This window comes from Salvelinus fontinalis, chromosome 38 (genome assembly GCF_029448725.1).
Source record: "Salvelinus fontinalis isolate EN_2023a chromosome 38, ASM2944872v1, whole genome shotgun sequence".
Classification (NCBI taxonomy): Eukaryota; Metazoa; Chordata; class Actinopteri; order Salmoniformes; family Salmonidae; genus Salvelinus; species Salvelinus fontinalis.
This window is the reverse complement of record NC_074702.1, coordinates 33,320,748-33,344,202: the sequence shown is the minus strand read 5'-3', so window position 1 is coordinate 33,344,202 and position 23,455 is coordinate 33,320,748. Positions and strand designations below refer to the sequence as shown.

Here is a 23,455-nt window from a genome sequence, read left to right as displayed (position 1 = left end):
TTATTTCTTGGTTAGTTTGGTTGGTTCTTGGTTAGTTAGGTTGGTTTTGTGCATGCTACCTGTGCTGTGAAAAATGTCTGTCCTTTTTTGTATTTGGTGGTGAGCTAACATAAATATGCGTGGTGTTTTCGCTGTAAAACATTTAAAAAATCGGACATGTTGGCTGGATTCACAAGATGTTTATCTTTCATTTGCTGTATTGGATTTGTTAATGTGCGAAAGTTAAATATTTCAAAAAAATATATTTTGAATTTCGCGCTCTGCACTTGAGCTGGCTGTTGTCATAAGTGTACCGACATCGGGCTTGCAGCCCAAAGAAGTTTTAACTTGCAAGGGGAGGTTTAAAAAACGGGGAAATATGCCTGCAGTAAAACAACATTTCCACCACCACGCCAGTGCTACACCAGGAAGTAGCGTTCGGCGTTCAGCCAATCATTTGGACATTGTACATATGGACCAGGGCTTGACTCTGTTTGTTAGGAGCCACCTGATTGGCTGAACAATGTCAGCTACGCTTACCATGGTGATTGATTTTTTTTTATAGATATATTAAGACTGCAGGCATATTTTCCCAGTTGTGCATAAATCTGCTAAACTTTTAAATTGGAAAGGAGCAAAGCGACGCCATCGCAATCTCAATGGCAAGACCAGGGTGAACCTTTGGCACGGAAGCATGCAAGTGATTGAATCAACATAGTTTCCACGTAATTTCAACCAAAACATTCAACGGAATATCGTCATTTTTTCACCCAACGTTGAACCTAAATCCATTCACATAGGGACATTTTTTGTTGAGTTCACATTGAATTCACGTTAGTTGACAACTCAACCAAATGTAAATAAAAAGTTTTGTCCCAAAAAACAAACCAACAAAATTCAGCAATTTCAATATTCCTCACTGGATCTGGAACTCGGCAACTTTTTTTGTAAAATAAACCAATGGTGACTCTATACCGCTGCCTCCACTCCATAAGCATCCAACCTGTCACGATCGTCAACGGGACTGAGAGAGGACCAAGGCGCAGCGCGTGGAAAGTACATCTTCTTTATTTTTAAAGATGGAAAAAACAAAACAACAAATAGAACAGACGACCGTGAAGCTATACAAAATTCAGTGCTGACACAAAACACTAAGACATAGACAATTCCCCACAAACAGCTAAAGCCTATGGTTGCCTTAAATATGGCTCCCAATCAGAGACAACAATAACCAGCTGTCTCTAATTGAGACCCAATTCAGGCAACCATAGACTTTCCTAGAACCTACACTCAACCATAGACACAGCTAGACACATTCACTCAACACAAACCCATACACTACACCCAACACCCCCTTTACCATATAACCACCCTAGACACTACAAAAACACATACATTCCCCATGTCACACCCTGACCTAACTAAAATAATTAAGAAAACAAAGAATACTAAGACCAGGGCGTGACATAAACCCCCCCTTAAGGTGCGAACTCCGGGCGCACCAGCACATAGTCTAGGGGAGGGTCTGGGTGGGCGTCCGTCCACGGCGGCGGCTCCGGCACAGGTTGTGGTCCCCACCCCACCATAGTCACTACCCGCTTACGTAGCCTCCTCCAAATGGCCACCCTCCACATTAACCCCACTGGATTAAGGGGCAGCACCGGACTAAGGGGCAGCACCGGACTAAGGGGCAGCAACAGGATAAGGGACAGCACCAGGATAAGGGACAGCACCAGGCTAAGGGACGGATCCTGGCTGCATGACTGCTCTGGCGGATCTTGGCTGGACGGCTCTGGCGGATCCTGGCTGGACGGCTCATGGCTGGCTGACGGATCTGGCTGCTCATGGCTGGCTGACGGATCTGGCTGCTCATGGCTAGATGACGGATCTGGCTGCTCATGGCTGGCTGACGGATCTGGCTGCTCATGGCTGGCTGACGGCTCTGGACGCTCATGGCTGGCTGACGGCTCTGGACGCTAATGGCTGGCTGACGGCTCTGGACGCTCATGGCTGGCTGACGGCTCTGGCAGATCCTGTCTGGCTGGCGGCTCTGGCAGATCCTGTCTGGCTGGCGGCTCTGGCAGATCCTGTCTGGTTGGCGGCTCTGGCAGATCCTGTCTGGTTGGCGGCTCTGGCAGATCCTGTCTGGTTGGCGGCTCTGGCAGATCCCGTCTGGTTGGCGGCTCTGGCAGATCCTGACTGACGAATGGCTCTAGCGGCTCCTGACTGACTAACGGCTCTGACGGCTCGGGACAGACGGGCGGCTCTAATGGCTCGGGACAGACGGATGGCTCAGACGGCGCTGGGCAGATGGATGGCTCAGACGGCGCTGGGGAGACGGATGGCTCAGACGGCGCTGGGGAGACGGATGGCTCAGATGGCGCTGGGGAGACGGATGGCTCAGATGGCGCTGGGGAGACGGATGGCTCAGATGGCGCTGGGGAGACGGATGGCTCAGATGGCGCTGGGGAGACGGATGGCTCAGATGGCGCTGGGGAGACGGATGGCTCAGATGGCGCTGGGGAGACGGATGGCTCTGGCCGGAATAGGCGCACTGTAGGCCTGGTGCGTGGTGCCGGAACTGGAGGCACCGGGCTAAGGACACGCACCTTCAGGCTAGTGCGGGGAGAAGGAACAGGGCATACTGGACCCTGGGGACGCACATTAGGCCTAGTGCGTGGTGCCGGAACTGGTGGTACCGGGCTGGGGACACGCATCTCAGGGCTAGTGCGGGGAGCAGCAACAGGATGCACAGGACTCTGGAGACGCACAGGAGGCTTGGTGCGTGGTGCCGGAATTGGTGGTACCGGGCTGGAGACACGCACCATAGGACGAGTGTGTGGAGGAGGAACAGGGCTCTGGAGACACACTGGAAGCCTGGTGCGTGGTGTAGGCACTGGTGGAACTGGACTGGGGCGGGGAGGTGGCACCGGAAATACCGGACCGTGCAGGCGTATTGGCTCCCTTGAGCATTGAGCCTGCCCAACCTTACCTGGTTGAATGCTCCCCGTCGCCCGACCAGTGCGGGGAGGTGGAATAACCCGCACCGGGCTATGTAGGCGAACCGGGGACACCATGCGTAAGGCTGGTGCCATGTAAACCGGCCCGAGGAGACTCACTGGTGGCCAGATATGTAGGGCCGGCTTCATGACATCCGGCTCAATACTCAATCTAGCCCTGCCAGTGCGGGGAGGTGGAATAACCCGCACCGGGCTATGCACATGTACAGGAGACACCGTGCGCTCTACTGCGTAACATGGTGTCTGCCCTTACTCTCGCTCTCCACGGTAAGTACAAGGAGTAGGCGCAGGTTTCCTACCTGACTTCGCCACTCTCCCTTTAACCTGTTGAGGATGGGGGCGCTGTTGTGACTATTTATGCTAATCGTGTAATTTTTGAAACGGCTTCCCACAAAATCCTTGATCGTACAATATGCATATTATTATTATTATTGGATAGAAAACAGTCTATAGTTTCTATAGGAGTTGAAATTTTGTCTCTAAGTGGAACAGAGCCCATTCTACAGCAATTTCCCTGACATGGAGTCAGATTTCAGAAATTTTGGCCCCTGATCTGGAGTCAGTTAAAAGGGCACTGTTATTGCTATGAGTATGCGGACACTGCTTACGTCTTCCCCTGGATGCCTTTACGTGATGACGATTTGAATGGGGTCGATTGCGCGTTCACAGGCACTACAAATTAAAAAACCCTGAGGCTAGTCACTCTTTTGGAGCTGCGTCATGCGCCTAGAGGACACCGGCCCGCACCTGTTCCAAGCATTAGTGGAGGGAATAATATTACTCGGGTCATGTTTCTACTCGTTATGGGAGTTAAAAACATCATAAGGTAGTTAATTTAAAGCATTTTATAGCAATTTATATCCGTTTAGTGCGATTTTGGGACATTTATTTCTGAAACGCTGTGAATTGCTGGGCACGCTTCCAGTTCATCCCGAACGCAGTTGGCATTTCCACATGGCAAGAGGACAGCTTTCCACCAAAAGACGATTACTCCCAAGAAAGGATCCTTTGCCCAAGATACTGATGGAAGAACAGCTCAAAGTAGGACATTTTTATTATGATAAATCGTGTTTCTGTCGAAAAATGTTAGTGGCTTAGGACGCCATGTTTTTTGACGTAGCTTCGCTTGGCGCAAACTGTATTGAAAAGTAAGGATAAATTAAAAAATGTAATTCCGCGATTGTATTAAGAATTAAATTGTCTATCAATCCCTGTCCACCCTATATTTTTTAGTCACGTTTATGAGTATTTATGTATAAGAGTAGATCACTGTCTAAGTGGCGCACGGACATTTTCTCACCAGCTTGGCTACATTTCACATTGTCTAACCATGATTTTGGTGGCTAAATATAAACATTTTCGATCAAACTCTATATGGATTGTGTAATATGATGTTACAGGAGTGTCATCTGAAGAATTCTGAGGTTAGTGAAAAAATTAATATATTTTGGCGATGTTGACTTTTATCGCTCACTTTGGCTAGAATCAATGCTGGGCTGCTATGTGCTATGTGCTATGCTAATATAACGATTTATTGTGTTTTCGCTGTAAGACACTTAGAAAATCTGAAATATTGTCTGTATTCACAGGATCTGTGTCTTTCGATTAGTGTATGCTGTGTATTTTTACGAAATGTTTGATGATTAGTAAGTAGGTAAACACGTTGCTCAATGTAGTTTTTCTAGTCCATTTGTGACGGTGGGTGCAATTGTAACCTATGCCATCTACCTGAAATATGCACTTTTTTCTAACAAAACCTATCCCATACCATAAATATGTTATCAGACTGTCATCTGATTAGTTTTTTTCTTGGTTAGGGGCTTTAAATATCTTAGTTTAGCCGAATTGGTGATAGCTACTGGTGTTGGTGGACAAATAAAAGATGGTGGATTATGCTAATGTGTTTTTAGGTAATAGATGTACATCTTTACATATTGTGTCTTCCCTGTAAAACATTTTAAAAATCGGACATGTTGGCTGGATTCACAAGATCTGTGTCTTTCATTAGCTGTATTGGACTTTAATGTGTGAAAGTTAAATATTTAAAAAAAATATTTTTTTTGAATTTCGCGGCTCTGCCTTTTCAGTGGGGGGGGGGGGGGGGGGGAGTGCCGCTAGCGGCACCCTCATCCTAGACAGGTTTAAGCCCCCCCCCCAAGACATTTTTGGGGTTTTCTCACAGGCTTCCTACCGCTTCGTATCCCTCCTCGCACTGCGCCAGAGAATCCCAGGCGGGCTCCGGCACTCTCCCTGGGTTGATCGCCCACCTGTCGATCTCCTCCCCACGTAGTGTAGCCCAGATCCTTTTCCTGCCTCCGAGCTAGCTCCTCATATCGCCGCTTCTCTGCTTTCGCTGCCTCCAGCTCAGCTTTGGGGCGGTTATATTCTCCTGGTTCTTCGCGGTCCAGAATTTCCTCCCATGTCCATGAATCCTTGATGCCTTGCTCCTGTTGCCGCTTTTCGCGCTGCTTGATCCAGAATTGGTGGGGAATTCTGTCACATCGTCAACGGGACTGAGAGAGGACCAAGGCGCAGCGCGTGGAAAGTACATCGTCTTTATTTTTAAAGAAGGAAAAAACAAAACAACAAATAGAACAGACGACCGTGAAGCTATACAAAATTCAGTGCTAACACAAAACACTTCTACATAGACAATTCCCCACAAACAGCTAAAGCCTATGGTTGCCTTAAATATGGCTCCCAATCAGAGACAACAATAACCAGCTGTCTCTAATTGAGACCCAATTCAGGCAACCATAGACTTTCCTAGAACCTACACTCAACCATAGACACAGCTAGACACATTCACTCAACACAAACCCATACACTACACCCAACACCCCCTTTACCATATAACCACCCTAGACACTACAAAAACACATACATTCCCCATGTCACACCCTGACCTAACTAAAGTAATTAAGAAAACAAAGAATACTAAGGCCAGGGCGTGACACAACCTCTGTGCCAACCCTACAATCACGGTATTGCGATGTAAATGTAAAGCAATGACAGTGTGGGTTGTTGTCATCGGTCTTTCATTTTTCTACTGAATTAATTCACAGATAGAGATCTCATATGCAATGGGTTTTTAATTAAACTTTTACATAACAAGTTTGTACAATTGTCATTATCAGTCTTACTCAATGTAGTGCATTTACTCTCACAATTAAAGGTGCTATGAAGTTTCAATATATATATATATTTGCAATCGTTGTTAGGTAGATGATGTGGGAGGAAAGTGACAAACACTAAAAACGTTTTGCTTAAAACTGTAGCAAACATGTTTGCCGGTTTAAAAAAGAATCACAAAATCATTTCACTTTTCCCCCATATTTTTTCTCTTCTCATCTCCTCCACAACTTTAGGTGAGGGGAGTGCATGGTGAAATATTGGCCCCATTTCCTGGGTATTTAATAACAAAAGTGGGACAGTATCAGAAAACAGATGGTCTCATATCAATAAGAAAGGGATTTAAACAGTAACTGAGCTACTAAGTAAGAGAAAACTATAACACTACAGACGCATCTCTCGGTATGATAAATAATAACGCAAAATATTTTGTTATACAAAACAATAACCCTGAAGAAGGCAATATGATGCCGAAACATCGGTGGTTTACCGAATACATTTCCGGGAGGCTTACACATGGTGTGTGACTATTTATTTTTTATAGTATACCAAATAATAAAACATTAGATGTGTATGCATCAGAAGCGCCTATAACAACCAAAACATTTGTCATGGAGCATTCCATTACAAACAAAAATGGACAACAAAGTTTTTCATTTGAACTTGTGCAAACTTCAAGGAAGAAAAAAAGATTTAAAAGGAATATTCTAATGTTTGCACACAAAATCCTTTCGACAACTTTGGACTTGCTCGAGTACTGCCCGGTCTGTGCTGTCATTTTGATGCCAATATGTAATCAAATCCGAACTAAGGGAAACAGGAACCATCTGTGCTATTATCATTTGGCCGTTTGTTCCATTCTGGGTTCTGCTATGATAATTCAGAACCCAGAACGGAACAAACAGCCAAATGATAATAGCACAGATGGTTCCTATCTCCTGGTGTTCTTGAGAGGAACAGTGAGTTCTGCATCTCAGAGTAGGAGTACTGTTTAAGGATCAGGTCCCCCCTTACATTCATTATGATTTCAAATGCAAAACTGATCCAAGAGCAGCAATCCTACTCCGATACGCTTTATGAATACAAGCGGGGATTTACAGGAGTTGATGAGAACTACTGAAGAGGTTGTGATGAAATCCTGTAGGGGAGAGTGGGGTAAGCTGAGCCAAAGGGGTAAGTTAAGCCACTCTTGTTTTTAGGAAACCATACACAAAACATGTCTTATTTGACCAAATATTTAGGAAGAGCTCTGTGAAGAAAGAAACCACATGGAAAAAGTGGTAAGCAAGTTAGGTCCCAAAAAAATAATTTATTGTGTTAAGAGTTTTCATGGTGCTTGTACTGTATCTAAACCAGTGTAGATCATTTTAAGATTGTTCTGTACATCAGTTGGGGGTCTCTATAAGCTTCAATATGAGGTCCTAAACCTAGCATCAAAGTGCCTCCTTGTAGCTGTGTGGGGTAATATAGTCAAAATGTTTGCCATGGGGTGAAAGTTGAGCCAATGGCAAGTTGAACGTGTTTCCTTCTCATTATCGCTGGGATATGAGGTGACAACAGGGCCCAAGTTAAAAGATGTTTTAAAAAAGTACAAAGAGTTTGTTAGGTTTTAAGACAGTGATAAATATGCTTCAAATTATTCAAACACAAAAAAGAGATTGTGATTGTGTTGATTTGTGTTTAGGAAATAAAAGGTAGACAGTGTTTTAAAACAGTAGTGGTAATATTTAATTCAGTACAGAAATAGGCGGCTTAACAGACCTTGTCCCGCAAAACTGTAATATTTACACAATCCTGATTATTTCCAGGGATACACAACATCCTGAAATAAATGTAGACATCTTTGTTAGAAAGAATACAATATTTCCCTTGACGGAGAAATGGCTCAACTTAGCCCACTCTCCCCTATCATTAAGTATATCAATGTCCTTGATGATGAAGACCATGGGTAATTAAAGTACTATGGGCCCTGCAGTAATAAACACCATGTGAAAAAGTACTGTACGGTAAAATTATGTTACACATATAGCCTAAAATCTGAAATGTCTGTGTGGAGTTACACATGACATGGCGAAGTTCACCTTCTTGCTCTCTTCCACACAAACACAGTCACACACACACACACACTCTCTCGCTCGCTCACTCTATTCTCTTTCAACTGTATTCCTTACGGTTCTCTCTTCTCTCACATGGTTATATGCCCTCTTTGTGCCAAAGACATGCTCTACATTATGCAACCCTTCCTTCTGTACCTTCACTCTCCTGTCCCTCCCCTGCTCCTCCTCCTCCCCCTCTTCCTCCATCTCTGATTGAGCCCCCACTGTTCCCAGTCTAGTGTGTCTGAATCCCTGGAGTGTCTAGTAGTACCCCCTGCTGCACAAGTACTATCCTCTCCTCCCCCGGCCTCTGGCTCTCCATGTCCCCAGAGTCCTGCTCCCTCTTCTGGGTTAGATGAAGCACCTGTAGAGGGGTCCCCACCCATGACTCTGTGGTTGTGTTGAGCACAGTCACCCTGGAGGCTGCATGGAGAGCCACGGACCTGGCGCTGCCTCTCTTTCCTGCAGAGGTGTTGCCAGTGGTGTAGTGGGTGAAGAGCTGGGAGCCGGTAGGGAGTTGGGCCAGTGTGGCCACAGGCAGGCCGGCCACATTGAGAGGCTGACCCACTGGGGATGTGGTGATGGGAGATAAGACGATGGACGATTGTGTGGTCTGGTTCTGAGGCTGGGTGGTCGAAGAGCTAGAGCGATGCAGCCGCGGGCACTTTGAGGGGGTGGCCTTGGAGAACCTGCCCATGTCGAGGTGACCAGGGCTGGGTGGGGGCTCATCCTGCCTCGGCTTCCTCTGGTCCTCCAACTGGTCCTCCAGCACTGAGGAAGGACACATGGTTGTACTGGTATAACATCGGGCAATGAACAGTGTGTGGTATCCCGGGAGGTCTACCCCGGGGGGGTGATAATAGAGGGGAGGTACCTGATGCGACGTCTGGCACAGAGAACTGCGAGAGACCGACACAGAGCCAAAGCTGAGAAGAAGGACCGAGCCAACCCTACGTGATTTTCTTTGTTATGCTTACTTTATGGCCTAGTAAAGTTGTGTTTGCTGACTAAAACCTCACGGTCTCTGTGTTAATCTCTGCACACTGAAACCCAACACCCCACGGTTTACCACAAGTGAAAAAAGGAAACCTAACATAGTAATAATCTGAATACATATCAGGTAAGCAAAAATAACTTAAGCAATGGTGCTACTTTTAGCGCAGGTGTTACTTTTAGCGCAGGGATCCAAACCTATATATTTTAAGTACAGTACAAATGCTGTGCAATCTAGAATCCCATTGGAGAACCCAAAATAGTTATACCTGGAACCCGAAAAGGTTTCTACCTGGAACCAAAAAGGGTTCTCCAATGGGGACAGCCGAAGAAGCCTTTTTGAACCCTTTTCTCCAAGAGTGTACGTTTGCCCATTCCAAGCTCACATCCAAGCTTACATTCTCTCACCATTAAGAGCATTGTGGACCTGCTGCTGGTTGCCATCAATCTCACTGCGTCTCAGGTCCAGAACCCTCCTCACTGAGTCCAGCAGCCCAAACATCTCAGAAAGGGAGTTCAGTACAACAGCATCTGACAGAACAAAACCCATTACAGTAACAACACATAGACAGGCAATTCAAATAAATCAGTCCAACAAATTAACCAATCCCCAATTATGTTTTTTTTTCTACGAAACTCTTACCAATCCACCTCCCTCTATATAAACCTGCTAAATACACTGAGTACAGGTGCTCAACAGTTCCCCGTGTGTACCAAGAATGGTCCACCACCCGAAGGACATCCAGCCAACTTGACACAACTGTGAGAAGCATTGGCGTCAACATGGGCCAGCATCCCTGTGGAACGCTTTCGACACCTTATCGAGTGCATGCCCCGACAAATTGAGGCTGTTCTGATGGCAGAAAGGAGGGTGCAACTCAATATTAGGAAGGTGTTCTTAATGATTTGTACACTCAGTGTACATGTTACCCACAGAACAGAACATTTTTTACTCTCTGATATTTCATACATGTCAGTATTATGTAAGTATTTGTGGGAACCTGTCACAGAGTGTGTAAGCTCACCGGCTTCTTGCAAAATGGCCATCTCACTGCGGACCTCCACTCCTCTCAACATGGCCACCAGTTCTGTACGGAAACTGGATAACACCTCCCCCATCAGGCCAACGTCTGCTATGCCTCTCCAAAAGCTTAGACTGCCATCTAGAGAAAGGCAAGAGACGTGGCATGATTAGGAAAGTGGAATGGTGTTGGGGGAATGTGTGTGTGTGTGTGTCAAGACGTCAGATGTGACTAGGATGCCTTTTTAGTCATCAAAGTGACTTGCCTTAGTACTGTAAGTCCCTACGAAACATGTGTGTGTGTGTGTATGCGTGTGTGTGTGTATGTGTGTGAGTGAGTGAGTGTGTGCCACCAGGCGTCCATTAGTGTGTGTGTTTATACAGTATGTGTGTGTGTGAACGTGTGTGCGTAAGCGCGTGCCTGTTTGCGTGTGTTTACATTCAGCTAACTATCAATGTATCCCTGTTGTTGCTATACTGACCAGGGATGATATCACCTCTTTTCCTCTTGACATGTCCATTGGCTGTGCTGGTGATAGGAGGAGCTGGCCCAGGGCTCCACTCCACTGTAGTGTAGGCCTTCTCCTCTAGCCTCTCATCTGACACTGCAGCATGGCCTCCATCTACTATACACAGAGAGCCACCAACACACATCAAACCACTCCTCCAACATCTCATGTCATCACTCATATCACTAGCTCAAATGCTGATCCAGTTCTGTTGTAGACATTTGGTTGTAAGCAGTGGTAACAACCGTGTGACTCTGCAAGTGCCTTCACAGCACAGGGTTTTCAATCCAAGTTCTATGCGCCGCTGAGGAGACCATTGAGGCCCCTAAATCGAATTGTTTTCCTACTTCTAGATTCCAATCACTGCCCTGTGCAGTGATAAAATAGGTGCCACACCAAAGACTGCTGAGGGCAATTATTCATTGATCTTTTGATGTCGTCCATTTACAAAATATGAGTGGTACCAGTTCACGAAGGTGAAGTGTAGTTTGTGCAGGGATAAAAACAGCAGTTGAATAAATGGCAGCAGCCACGGGATATGAGAGAGTAAATGTGTACTTAGTAAACGTGTGCTGTAGTTAGGTAAGCCCTCGGCTGATAGGCACACTGGGCGGTGTGTAGTCAGCCCTTGGCTGATTGGCTCACTTGGCAGAGGGGAAGGGGGGGGCTGCATGGCGCTGCCCGGAAGGAAGCGGGTGCTGTTGATCAACACGTCAAACTTGGTGCTGCGGCAGGTGTTGGTACACACTGTGTCATGCTGGTAGAAGTCAATCTGACCTGAGTCCATCATTTTCCTGCATAGAGGACATAAGAGAAGATTTGGGAGAAGGAGAATGGTTTAGTATATTTATTTTATGATTAGTTCTATAATAATAAACACTGTTTTCACTGTATCTAATCCAGTCAGAAAATAGCTACTTCTAGTTGCGGCAATATGTGTATTAAACAGGGAAATGTTTACAAGTGGTTAATGAATTGAATGTTTTATCAAAGCTTTGCTTGTAACAAAAGCTTCTGATCTGATATGTAGGGATGAAGGCAGCAGACTAAACCCCAGATGGACAGAGAACAAGTGCAAACACGAAGATGGGGTGAGAAATGCATCACCTCAGCAATTTTGACAGCGTGATATGTGATCCTACCACCACAAGAACGCTGCTTACTAACTGGTAGTGGAGTGTAATGGGGCCAAAAAAAACTCCAGGTAACCCAATGCAGGCAAAACAAGAAGATCCCAGACACATATTGAACCCAAACCTGCACTTGTCTTTTTCCTAGCACTGATTCTGCATATAAATGCTTTATTTAATAACGTTTTTACTTGTGATATGTGGTTGTCTTAGCGTCTTTAGTTGTATGCACTGACTGTAAGTATCTCTGGATAAGAGCGTCTGCTAAATGACCGTAAATGTAAATGTAAACCCTGTCCTCCACCCAGTAGGAGGCAGCCTATCTGAGCATCACCCCTACCTGAGCATCACCCCTCCCAATCGGATGGCCCTCTTCCAGTCCTTCAGCGTGGCTTTCCCTGCCATGTGAACAAACTGCTTGGGGCTGATCAGCTGGTCATTGAACTGCAGGGAGGAGAAACAGCAACACAGAGAATCGCAGGCACAGAAAGAGTTAAATAACAATAAAAAAATCTCACATGCTTTCATATCGACAATGGAAAGCAAAATTATCTATGAACACAAACACACACAACCCCCCACCCCCACACACAAAAACAGCACACGCACAGGTACACACATATACACACCAGCGTGTTTCTTGGTGACATACAGTACTTATGAACAAGTTACTTGATGACTGGTACCTTGACACATCTGACGTTGATGCCAGGACAGACAAACTTCTTAAACAGGAGGACTGCTTTGCTTTCGCCACAGGTGATGGGGTATCCATACTCAACCTCCTCTCCCGCCGCAAGATTGTCTTCTAGCATCCATAATGGTCAAATAAAATGTAAACACAGTATATAACGTACACAATATCACAAGCAAGCATCCATACATCAAAAACACAGCAAAACAAAATAATACAAATGATATATCCAGTTTTTTTTAAATTACTAGATGATGTATACAATACAAATCTAATCTCCACGTTGAATGTAGTAATTAATTAAAATGCTGGTCATACAAATAAGCAATAGAAAAAAAGCGTCTTGTGGAATCTTACCACGATGTGTCTCTATGGCTAGGACAGTAGAGCCCGTGTCAGCGTTGTCCTCCTTTGCCCTGTAGGAGGCGACAAAGTCCACTATTTCATGCAATATTCACCACTCCCACTGAGGCAGCTGTTACAATGTACAGCACATAACAGAACCTGCTATCAGAATTCTACACTTCAACGACAGTTTTATCTTACTCTTGATCTTATAACTGACAACTTGGATGTCTAGAAAAGCACACTTTGTACACTTGAAAAAAACAACGTTTTTGTTTACATTTGTAATTTCTTAGTGTAAATACATCACGCAGTAACGATCAATTAAATTAGTTACTAATTGCAAATAGAATTTTGAGTCTGTTGCGTTTTGTCCAAATGGTAACTCAAACCCTCCATCCACCCTGTTGTGCCCAGTGCCCCCTCTTTGAATTGCTGCTGTGGTTTAAAGGCTTACCCCTGTATGATGGGCTGCAGATCGAGGATGACCTGAGTCTTGCGGCTCTCACAGGGCTCCCCTTCCTCCTCCTCTTCCTTCACCATCACTATGTTCCTTGAGGACACTGTGATCTCAGCACTCGCCATGACCACTCCCTGGACTGCTGTAGGGATAGGCATATTTATGGGCATATATATTTTTATTTTATTTTAACCTTTATTTAACCAGGCAAGGCAGTTAAGAACAAATTCTTATTTACAATGACAGTGGGTTAACTGCCTTGTTCAGGGGCACAACGACAGATTTTTACCTTGTCAGCTCGGGGATTCGATCTTGCAACCTTTCGTTTACTGGCCCAATGCTCTAACGACTAGGCTACCTGCCACCCCAGGCACGCATTCACACACACACATGCACACACACACACACACACACACACTGATGCTTTTCAGCATACTGTATATAGAGGTCCATGTTACGCTAGTCCAAAATGGTACTGTAGGTCCTGACATGCAATAGTAGCTATTGAGAATAGATCCATATTGAATTTATGGCACAAATGGTTCTGACTGGGCTTTCTTCTCATGTAATCAAATAATTTATCATCTGACAAAAAGTATTTTGCGTGAAGGTTATGAGCATTTACTAGTATGGGTTACCCCCTTTAAAAAAGATATATAAATAGGGGTTAACAAAAACAGACTGACAGGCTTCAACAAGTTGAATTGTTCTTCCCCTAACTTTGGAATGGTTTGTAAGAAGAAATAGAGAAAACAACATTACCACTTAATTGCATGTGGTGCTAAAATCATGCCTTCTAGGTAGCTACATAAGTAGCAGACAGTGTAGTCTCTCATTGGTTATTCTGGGTGCTGAGATTACCTACTGTACTAACCAGGGTTGGGTAGCTTACTTTCTAAATCTAATTCGTTAACAGTTACTAGTTACCTGTCCAAAATTGTAATCAGTAACGGAACTTTTGGATTACCCAAACTCAGTAACGTAATCTGATTACGTTCCATTACTTTTAGATTACTTTCCCCTTAAGAGGCATCAGAAGAAGACAAACATGTATGTTACCAATTGAAAGACATCTATTGCAGGATAAATCAATGTTAAAGTTTACATAGCTGGCCATATATGGATGTAAATTTTTACTTTATGGGTTGGCTATGTAGGATTCTTCTAACCCCTCGCTTTTTACTACATATAATAATATGATTAAATTCTATCTTTACATTAATATATATAATATATATATATATATATAATATAATTTATAAATCCTAAAATTGATGTATTAACTACAGATTGCCCCTTTACCTCTATTCAAAAGTGTGCGAGTTTGAGTATGTGTCCATTAGGCCTATGGATTATTTATTTTTTAAATCAGCATGAATTAGATTGAACAATAAAAGCCCCACTTTTATTCCATAGGCTGGGATTCGCACTACGCAGCTGTTGCAAGAGCACATTTTTCACTGGCTGTCCACTGGTTTCAAAAACAATGATTGACAGGCAGCTTAAACTTCTTGAATTCAACCATTTTTGGGTTCAAATACCCATTTAGATTTGTGAACAGCTATCCACAACAACCACAATCCATATAGTGCAAATAGCTAAATGAGAGAGCAGCAATGCACCAATGTAGATATCAATAGTAAGTGATATCCGTATCACCGTAGACTACACCACTGCTGTCATCCTTACTTCCGCGTGTTTATTCAAGTTGGATAATCTTTGGATCCCGACAGCAGTAGCACCAATGCAAGACATAGCTTGGACTGTAGCCTACCAAAGCCTGTTCCTGCTCTTTTCCCACGATCCATCAAACACATTTGGTGTGTCATCATAGTGGTCTCTGATCTGTGGTCAGACTCGCTCAGTTGGAACAAACTTAAATTTGTGCCTTTTTTCAATGCTGATTTGAATGTCATTGGGAAAACAGAGAAGAGTGAAATATATTTTTTCGCAAACATCCTTTCTGAATTTAAAAGTAATCCTCGAAATAATCATCTAGTTTTTCAAAAATATATGTAATCTGATTACAATATTTCTAGCTGGTAAACGTAACCCTGGTACTATAACAATGTAAGTACACACACTGTACATAAAAGTAGCCCATATTACAGTGAACACAAATATAAACGCAACAGTGTTGATCCCATGTTTCATGAGCTGAAATAAAAGATCCCAGAAATTTTCCATATAAACAAAAAGTATATTTCTCTCAAATTTTGTGCACAAATTTGTTTGCACTCCTGTTAGAGAGTATTTAGTTTGCCACGATAATCCATCCAACTGACAGGTGTGGCATATCAAGAAGCTGATTAAACAGCATGATCATTACACAGGTGCACCTTGTAAGGCCAAATTCAATGTTTCATCAAATATATACAGTACCAGTCAAACGTTTGGACACACCTACTCATTCAAGGGTTTTTCTTTATTTTTACTATTTTATACATTGTAGAATAATAGTGAAGACATCAAAACTATGAAATAACACATCATTTAGTAACCGAAAAAGTGTTAAACAAATCATAATATATTTTACATTTGAGATTCTTCAAAGTAGCCACCCTGTGCCTTGATGACAGAATGGGCGGCTACTTTGAAGAATATAAAATATTATTTGTATAAAAAAATGTTGGTTTTACATGATTCCATATGTGTTATTTCATAGTTTCGATGTCTTCACTATTATTCTACAATGTAGAAAACAGTAAAAATAAAGAAAAACCCTTGAATGAGTAGGTGTGTCCAAACGTTTGACAGGTACTGTATATATTTGATGAAACATTGAATTTGGCCTTACCACTATTACCTCATAGAAATGCATTGAATAACAGATTCATACATGGAAAAACAGATAGTTTTTCAAAAATGTCATCAAAAGGAAGTATGTTTTCAAGTGTCTGTCCTATATCTAAATTCTAAGAAAGCTTAGGATAAAAATCAAATACATTTTACCGTGGTATTACCTGTATACCTTTGACGTGGAATTGCCCTATTCACTTCCATACATTTTTCGGCCCGGTAACAGGTTACCTTCCTAAGCGTACTGTGACACTCGTAGAGCAAAACACCATCGTGAGAGTAATCTTTCCATTGATGGGTCATGTTAATTTGAGGGACAAACCGTTTGGACACTACAGACGTTTTTGTTAGAAGACGGATTTTCGAGTTGTCTCCTGGCCTGACAAACACCGCTGTAGCTCTGCCACCTTCCACCGCAAATGCAGAAAGTTGAAATTGGCATGCATAACTGGGACATTTTCAGCTTCCAGGAATTGTGTACAGATCCTTGCGACATGGGGCCGTGCATTATTATACTGAAACATGAGGTTATGGCGGTGGATGAATGGCACAAAAAATGGGCCTCAGGATCTCGCCAGGACCTCTGTGCATTAAAATTGCCATTGATAAAATGCAATTGTGTTCATTGTCTGTAGCTTATGCCTGCCTATACCATAGCCCCACCATGGTGCACTCTGTTCACAACGTTGACATCAGCAAACCGCTCACCACACGATACCATACACGCGGTATGCCACCTGCCCGGTACAGTTGAAACCGGGATTCATCAGTGAAGAGCACACTTCTTCAGCATGCCAGTGGCCATCGAAGGTGAGCATTTGCCCACTGAAGTCGGTTATGACGCCGAACTGCAGTCAGGTCAAGACCCTGGTGAGGACAACGAGTGAGGACAACGAGCACGCAGACGGTTTCTGACAGTTTGTGCAGATATTCTTTGGTTGTGCAAACCCACACCTTCGTCAGCTGTCCGGGTTGTTGGTCTCAGACGATCCCGCAGGTGATGAAGCTGGATTTGGAAGTCCTGGGCTGGCGTGGTTACACGTGGTCTGCAGTTGTGAGGCCGGCCAAATTCTCTAAAATTATGTTGGAGGCAGCTTATGGTAGAGAAATGAGCATTCAATTATCTGGCAACAACTCTGTGTCACGTTCTGACCATAGTTCTTGTGTGTTTTGCTTATTTTAGTGTTGGTCAGGACGTGAGCTGGGTGGGCATTCTATGTTGTGTGTCTAGTTTGTCTGTTTCTATGTTTGGCATAATATGGTCCCCAATCAGAGGCAGGTGTTTTGTGTTGTCTCTGATTGGGAATCATATATTGGTGGCTTGTTTTGTGTTGGGGTTTGTGGGTGGTTGTTTCCTGTCTTTGTGTTTTCTCTGCACCAGATAGGGCTGTATCGGTTTGGCAAATTTGTTATTTTGTATTCGTTGTAAGTGTTCACTGTTTATAGTTTTATTAAACATGTTGAGCACTGGCTACGCTGCGTGTTGGTCCGATCCCTGTTACACCCTCTCTTCCCGTGAAGAGGAGGAAGGCTGCCGTTACACTCTGGTGCATTCCTACAGTCAGCATGCCAATTGTGTTGTGTGACAATCTGTACATTTTGGAGTGGCCTTTCATTGTCCCCAGCACAAGGTGCACATGTGTAATGATCCTGCTGTTTAATCAGCTTCTTGATATGACACACCTGTCAGGTGGATGGGTTATCTTGGCAAAGGAGAAATTCTCACTAGCAGTAATGTAAACTACACATTTTCTTTGAGAAATAAGCTTTTTGTGCATATGGAAAATGTCTGAGATTTTTTATTTCAGCTCATGAAACATGGGACAAACATGTTGCGTTTAGATTTTTGTTCAGTATAGTTTGCAACATTGCCAACCTGGAGGAAAAAAGTAATTCAGTTTTGTCCGAAGTGTGCTCTATACACAAAATTGACATGCATCAACATATTTTGATGGGGTTTAAATTGGCGATTTCCTAGCCATCCTCAACATAGACTGTAAAAAGAATTGTCACACACTGTTGCACCTATGACACTAATCTAGTGAGCAGTACTGTAGCTCCGAGGCCCAAGCAAGGCATTACTGATTTACACCGGGTCTCCACCCATATTTAGCTATTTTTCTGCCATGAACTTCCCCAGGGTTACCCGTATAAGGGAATCCTGGTTCTCGACGAGGCTAGCTTAGTTGAAACCCAGGGCCGGGCCCTTAGACTCTAGGGGTATACAATATGCATTTCTTCAGTAAAAAGACAGGTGCTGCTGATAATACTGCAATCTTCGTCGAGGCAGAGGACATCTATGTGTAGCCCATGTATCTGATGCTGTCTGGCCAAAAAGAGTGTCATACTCTTTTTTTGGCAAGACAGCATCAAATACATGGGCTACATATAGTGAGACAGAGTGGCGCTGTCATTTTTACAGTTAAAAAACGTCGTTACTATAAAACCTATAAAAAGAAAGGAGGGGAGGGGTGGGGGGGGGGGGGGGGGGGGGGCTCAGACTGGCCTCTGGCTGGGGCCCTCAAATCACAAAATCCAAAGGAACTTTCTCTTGGGGACCTTTGTCTGGTTCCCTGTAAGTTCTCAGGCCATCACTGCCAGGACCTTTTTTAGGAAGTTCTCAGGATGTTAATGTCACTAGTCCTTAGGACATTGTGTGATGGACCCAAGGGAACGTTCTCGAGGACGTTTTTAGGATGTTCTTGGGATGTTCGCTCATGGTCCCCTGGTGGTTTTGTCTAGTTCCCGCTTTGTCCCGGGGACAAACCAGACAAACGTGTCAACCCCTTTGTTATGAGAAGCCGAAATAAGTTCAGGAGTAAAAATGTGCTTAACAAGTCACATAATGAGTTGCATGGACTCACTCTGTGTGCAATAATAGTGTTTAACATGATTTTCTTATGACTTCCTCATCTCTGTACCACACATACAATTATCTGTAAGGTCCCTCAGTCGGAGCAGTGAATTTCAAACACAGATGCAACCACAACCACCAGGGAGGTTTTACAATGTCTCGCAAAGAAGGGCACCTATTGGTAGATGGGTAAAAATAAAAGAAGCAGACATTGGATATTCCTTTGAGCATTGTGAAGTTATAAATTACACCTTGGATGGTGTATCAATACACCCAGTCACTACAAAGATACAGGTGTCCTTCCTAACTCAGTTGCCGGAGACGAAGGAAACCACTCAGGGATTTCAACATGAGGCCAATTGTGACTTTAAAACAGTTACATAGTTTAATGGCTGTGATGGCAGAAACCTGAGGATTGATCAACAACATCATAGTTACTACACAATACTCTCCTATTTGATAGAGTGAAAAGAAGGAAGTCTGTATGGAATAAAAATATTCCAAAACATGCATCCTGCTTGCAACAAGGCACTAAAGTAATACTGCAAAGAAATGTGGCAAAGCAATAAAACATTTGTCCAGTTTGGTGCAAATCCAATAAGACACATTACTGAATACCACTTTCCATATTTTCAAGCATAGTGGTGGCTGCATCATTTTATGGGTATGCTTGTTATCGTTAAGAATTGGGTCATTTTTCAGGATAAAAAAGAAACAGAATGGAGCTAAGCACATCCTAGAGGAAAACTTGGTTCAATCTGCTATTCACCAGACACTGGGAGATTAATGCACCTTGCAGCAGGACAATAACTTAAAACACAAGGCCAAATCTACCCTGGAGTTGCTTACCAAGAAGACAATAAATGTTTCTGTGTGGCCGAGTTACAGTTTTGACTTAAATCTACTTAAAGATCTATGGCAAGACCTGAAAATGCTTGTCCAGCAATGACCAACAGCCAATTTGAAGCATTTTTTAAGAATAATGGGCAAATGTAGCACAATCCAGGTGTGGAAAGCTCTTAGAGACTCATCCAGAAAGACTCACAGCTGTAATCGCTGCCAAAGGTGCTTCTACAAAGTACTGACTCAGGGGTGTGAATAATTATGTAAATTAGATATTTCTGTATTTCATTTTCAATAAATGTGCGAATATTTCTAAAAAACAAAATGTCACTTTTATACTATGGGGTATTTATTTAATACATTTTTAATTCCGGCTGTAAGAACAGAATGTGGAATCAGTCAAGGGGTTTGTTAACTTTCTGAAGGCACTGCAAATGCCATTATGTCATGTGAGTAGTTTGGAGGAGAGCATTTTCAAAATGGTACAGTAAAAATGACTCTAGATCATAACATAGATAGTGGAGTAGTTGTACTACATGAATCCATTGAGTTTGATGACAAAGTATATGAAACGGCCCTTTAATTTATTCTTTTATATGGGATAAATGCCATTGTGTGTGATGTAATTAGGTTTGGAGGAGTGGACTTTGTAAATGGTGCAGTAAAGATGCTTCTAATACATAACTTGATAGAAGAGTGGTTGAAAACATTAATCCATTGAGTTTGCTGACAAAGAACTTGAATCAGTCCTTTAATTTAGTCTCCATTATAGGATAAATGCCATTATCACATATGCAAGTATTCAGACACTCAACAATTTGTTATATTACAGTCTTATTCTAAAATGTTTTAAATTGTTTTTGTCCTTCAATCTACACACAATATCCCACAATGACAAAGCAAAAACAGGTTTTTAGAAATGTTTCAAATTTACTTTGTTGAAGCACCTTTGGCAGCGATTACAGCCTCGAGTCTTCTTGGGTATGATGCTACAAGCTTGGCACACCTGTATTTGGGGAGATTCTCCCATTCTTCTCTGCAGATCCTCTCAACTCTGTCAGGTTGGACCCTCTCAAGCTCTGTCAGTTTGGATGGGGAGTGTCGGTGCACAGCTATTTTCAGATCTCTCCAGAGATGTTCGATCGGGTTCAAGTCCGGGCTCTGGCTGGGCCACTCAAGGACATTCAGAGATTTGTCAAATTAGGGTTAGGATTAGCATTGTCTTGGCTGTGTGCTTAGGGTCGTTGTCCTGTTGGAAGGTGAACATTCACCCCAGTATGAGGTCCTGAGCACTCTGGAGCAGGTTTTCATTAAGGATCTCTCTGTACTTTGCGTCGTTCATCCTTCCCTCGATCCTGACTAGTCTGCCAGTCCCTGCCCCTGAAAAATATCCCCACATCATGATGCTGCCACCATCGGATGGTGCCAGGTTTCCTCCAGATGTGTCGCTTGGCATTTAGGCCAAATAGTTCAATCTTGGTTTCATCAGACAAGAGAATCTTGTTTCTCATTGTCTGAGATTCTTCAGGTGTCTTTTGGCAAACTCCAAGCGGCTGTCATGTGCCTTTTACTGAGGAGTGGCTTCCGTCTGGCCATTCTACCATAAAGGCCTGATTGGTGGAGTGCTGCAGAGATGGTTGTCCTTCTAGAAGGTTCTCCCATCTCCACAGAGGAACTGGAGCTCTGGCAGAGTGACCATCGAGTTCTTGGTCACTTCCCTGACCAAGGGCCTTCTCCACCGATTGCTCAGTTTGGCCAGGTGGCCAGCTCTAAGAAGAGTCTTGGTGGTTCCAAACTTCTTCCATGTAAGAATGATGGAGGCCACTGTGTTCTTGGGGACCTTCAATGCTGCAGACACTTTTTGGTACCCTTCCCCAGATCTGTGCCTCGACACAACCTTGTCTCGGACCTGTACGGATAATTCCTTCAACCTCATGGCTTGGTTTTTTCTCTGATATGCATTATCAACTGTGGGACCTTTTATAGACAGGTGTGTGCCTTTCCAAATCATGTCCAATCAATTGAATTTACCACAGGTGGACTCCAATCAAGATGTAGAAACATCTCAAGGATGATCAATGGAAACAGGATGTACCTGAACTCAATTTCGAGTCTCATAGCAAAGGGTCTGAATACTTACGTAAGTAAGGTATTTCTGTTTTTTATTTGTAATGCATTTGCTAAAAAAAACAAAACTGTTTTTGATTTGTCATTATGGTGTTTTGTGTGTATAAAATAGTTTAATCCGTTTTAGAATAAGACTGTAACGTAACAAAATGTGGGAAAAGTCAAGGGGTCTGAATACTTTCCGAATGCACTGTAGGTTTGGAGGGGTGCATTATAAAAATGGTACAGTAAAGATAGATGCCTCCAATCCAATCCATAGATTGTGGAGTAGTACATTAATCCATTGAGTTTGCTGAAAAGTATTAGAAACAGTCCTGTCATTGAGTCTATAATATGGGACAACATATGTGGATGGAAACGTGGTTTATGTGAAGTGGTAAAAGGAATTAAACCCTATCAAAAAATGATACCAAGTTATTCAAAAATTAGGAAAATCCGATGGAGATCCACTATAAAATACCAACAAAGGTTTCAGAGATATTAGCCAGTATTCCCAGCGCATAAACCACTTCGGCACTTGCGTGCCTCTCTCCCTCCTTCACCCACTCAAACTGACGTTATGTTGGTGCGGCGGCACGCACACAACCAACCAATGTGTACATAGTACACACCATTCCAGACTAGGCAATCGAAAACACAACGTAAACCAACCAGAAATGATAAAATATTATTTTAACTGAATACTTTGTGTTGTTCTTACCGTTTTTACTGCAGAGCATTCATCATTTGCTTGCAGAGAGTTCTCAGAACATGCGCTGTACTGCTGCTTCGCTACACTTCCTGCAACGAAGGCAGTATTTGCCTGTGAGAAGCATCTGTCCTACTGTCACGAGAAGCGGTTGCTCGCACGCGATGTGTATATCGGTCAAACTGCTCTACTAGGAGTGCGCCGCTTGCTTGAGCACCACGGAATGGTTTAGAAAAGGTGAAGGCTAAATGACTAGAATAGCTCACAACAACGATACATACTGTTTTATTTGACCGCACGTATCATCATTAGGTCACTAAAGGAGTGTTGTTATAATACACATATATTATTTGCATGCAATAAGTGATGTTTGTTGACCGTGTAAAATAATTTTGCATAATAAATAGGTAGAATTCAATGCACACGTTGTACCAAAGGGTAGCGGACGTTTACAGTTGTGTACAGTAGGCAAATCATAGAGCGCACATAGTTTTATTAGGCTAATAAATTATTAGCACTCAATTAAACTCAGAAAATATAGGGAATGTGTTCTCACCTGCTCTAATGCATTTTGCACAACTCAAGTCATTTCAAGTTTTAGGGGATGGTTGTCACTAAGCACGGATCTAGGACCAGCGTATCCCCGCGGTCGACAATAAATAACAAGTTATACTGACCTTAGATCAGCATTTATGAGTCCACATCTAGCAAGACCCCCTTATTTGGGAAAGCGATTCTTGATGTGATTTAATTGACACATCTGGA

The 23,455-nt window shown here is 43.2% G+C and overlaps 1 protein-coding gene and 1 long non-coding RNA gene across 2 annotated transcripts; one reads left to right on the top strand and one right to left on the bottom strand.

The window, feature by feature from the left end:
• Positions 1–7,835: 7,835 nt before the first annotated feature.
• Positions 7,836–22,925, bottom strand: LOC129837836 (glucocorticoid modulatory element-binding protein 1-like). Its single transcript, XM_055904298.1, has 10 exons — positions 22,703–22,925; positions 13,377–13,521; positions 12,932–12,990; positions 12,567–12,688; positions 12,221–12,324; positions 11,396–11,544; positions 10,724–10,867; positions 10,246–10,383; positions 9,629–9,751; positions 7,836–8,998 (listed from the first exon to the last, which is right to left on the bottom strand). Exons 1-10 carry the CDS (start codon positions 22,719–22,721, stop codon positions 8,463–8,465), a joined length of 1,539 nt encoding a protein of 512 aa, XP_055760273.1. The 5' UTR covers positions 22,722–22,925; the 3' UTR covers positions 7,836–8,462.
• LOC129837837 (uncharacterized) lies at positions 11,481–12,277 on the top strand. The gene is made up of 3 exons (XR_008756766.1): positions 11,481–11,586; positions 11,781–11,841; positions 12,189–12,277. It is a non-coding gene; the product is annotated as an uncharacterized LOC129837837 (long non-coding RNA).
• Positions 22,926–23,455: the final 530 nt, after the last annotated feature.

Coding starts and splice junctions, on each gene's coding strand:
- LOC129837836 (XM_055904298.1), bottom strand. Junction 12,689..12,931: donor AGCCATAGAGACACATCGTG/GTAAGATTCCAC, acceptor TATGGATGCTAG/AAGACAATCTTGCGGCGGGA. Junction 12,325..12,566: donor TCAACGTCAGATGTGTCAAG/GTACCAGTCATC, acceptor TCCTCCCTGCAG/TTCAATGACCAGCTGATCAG.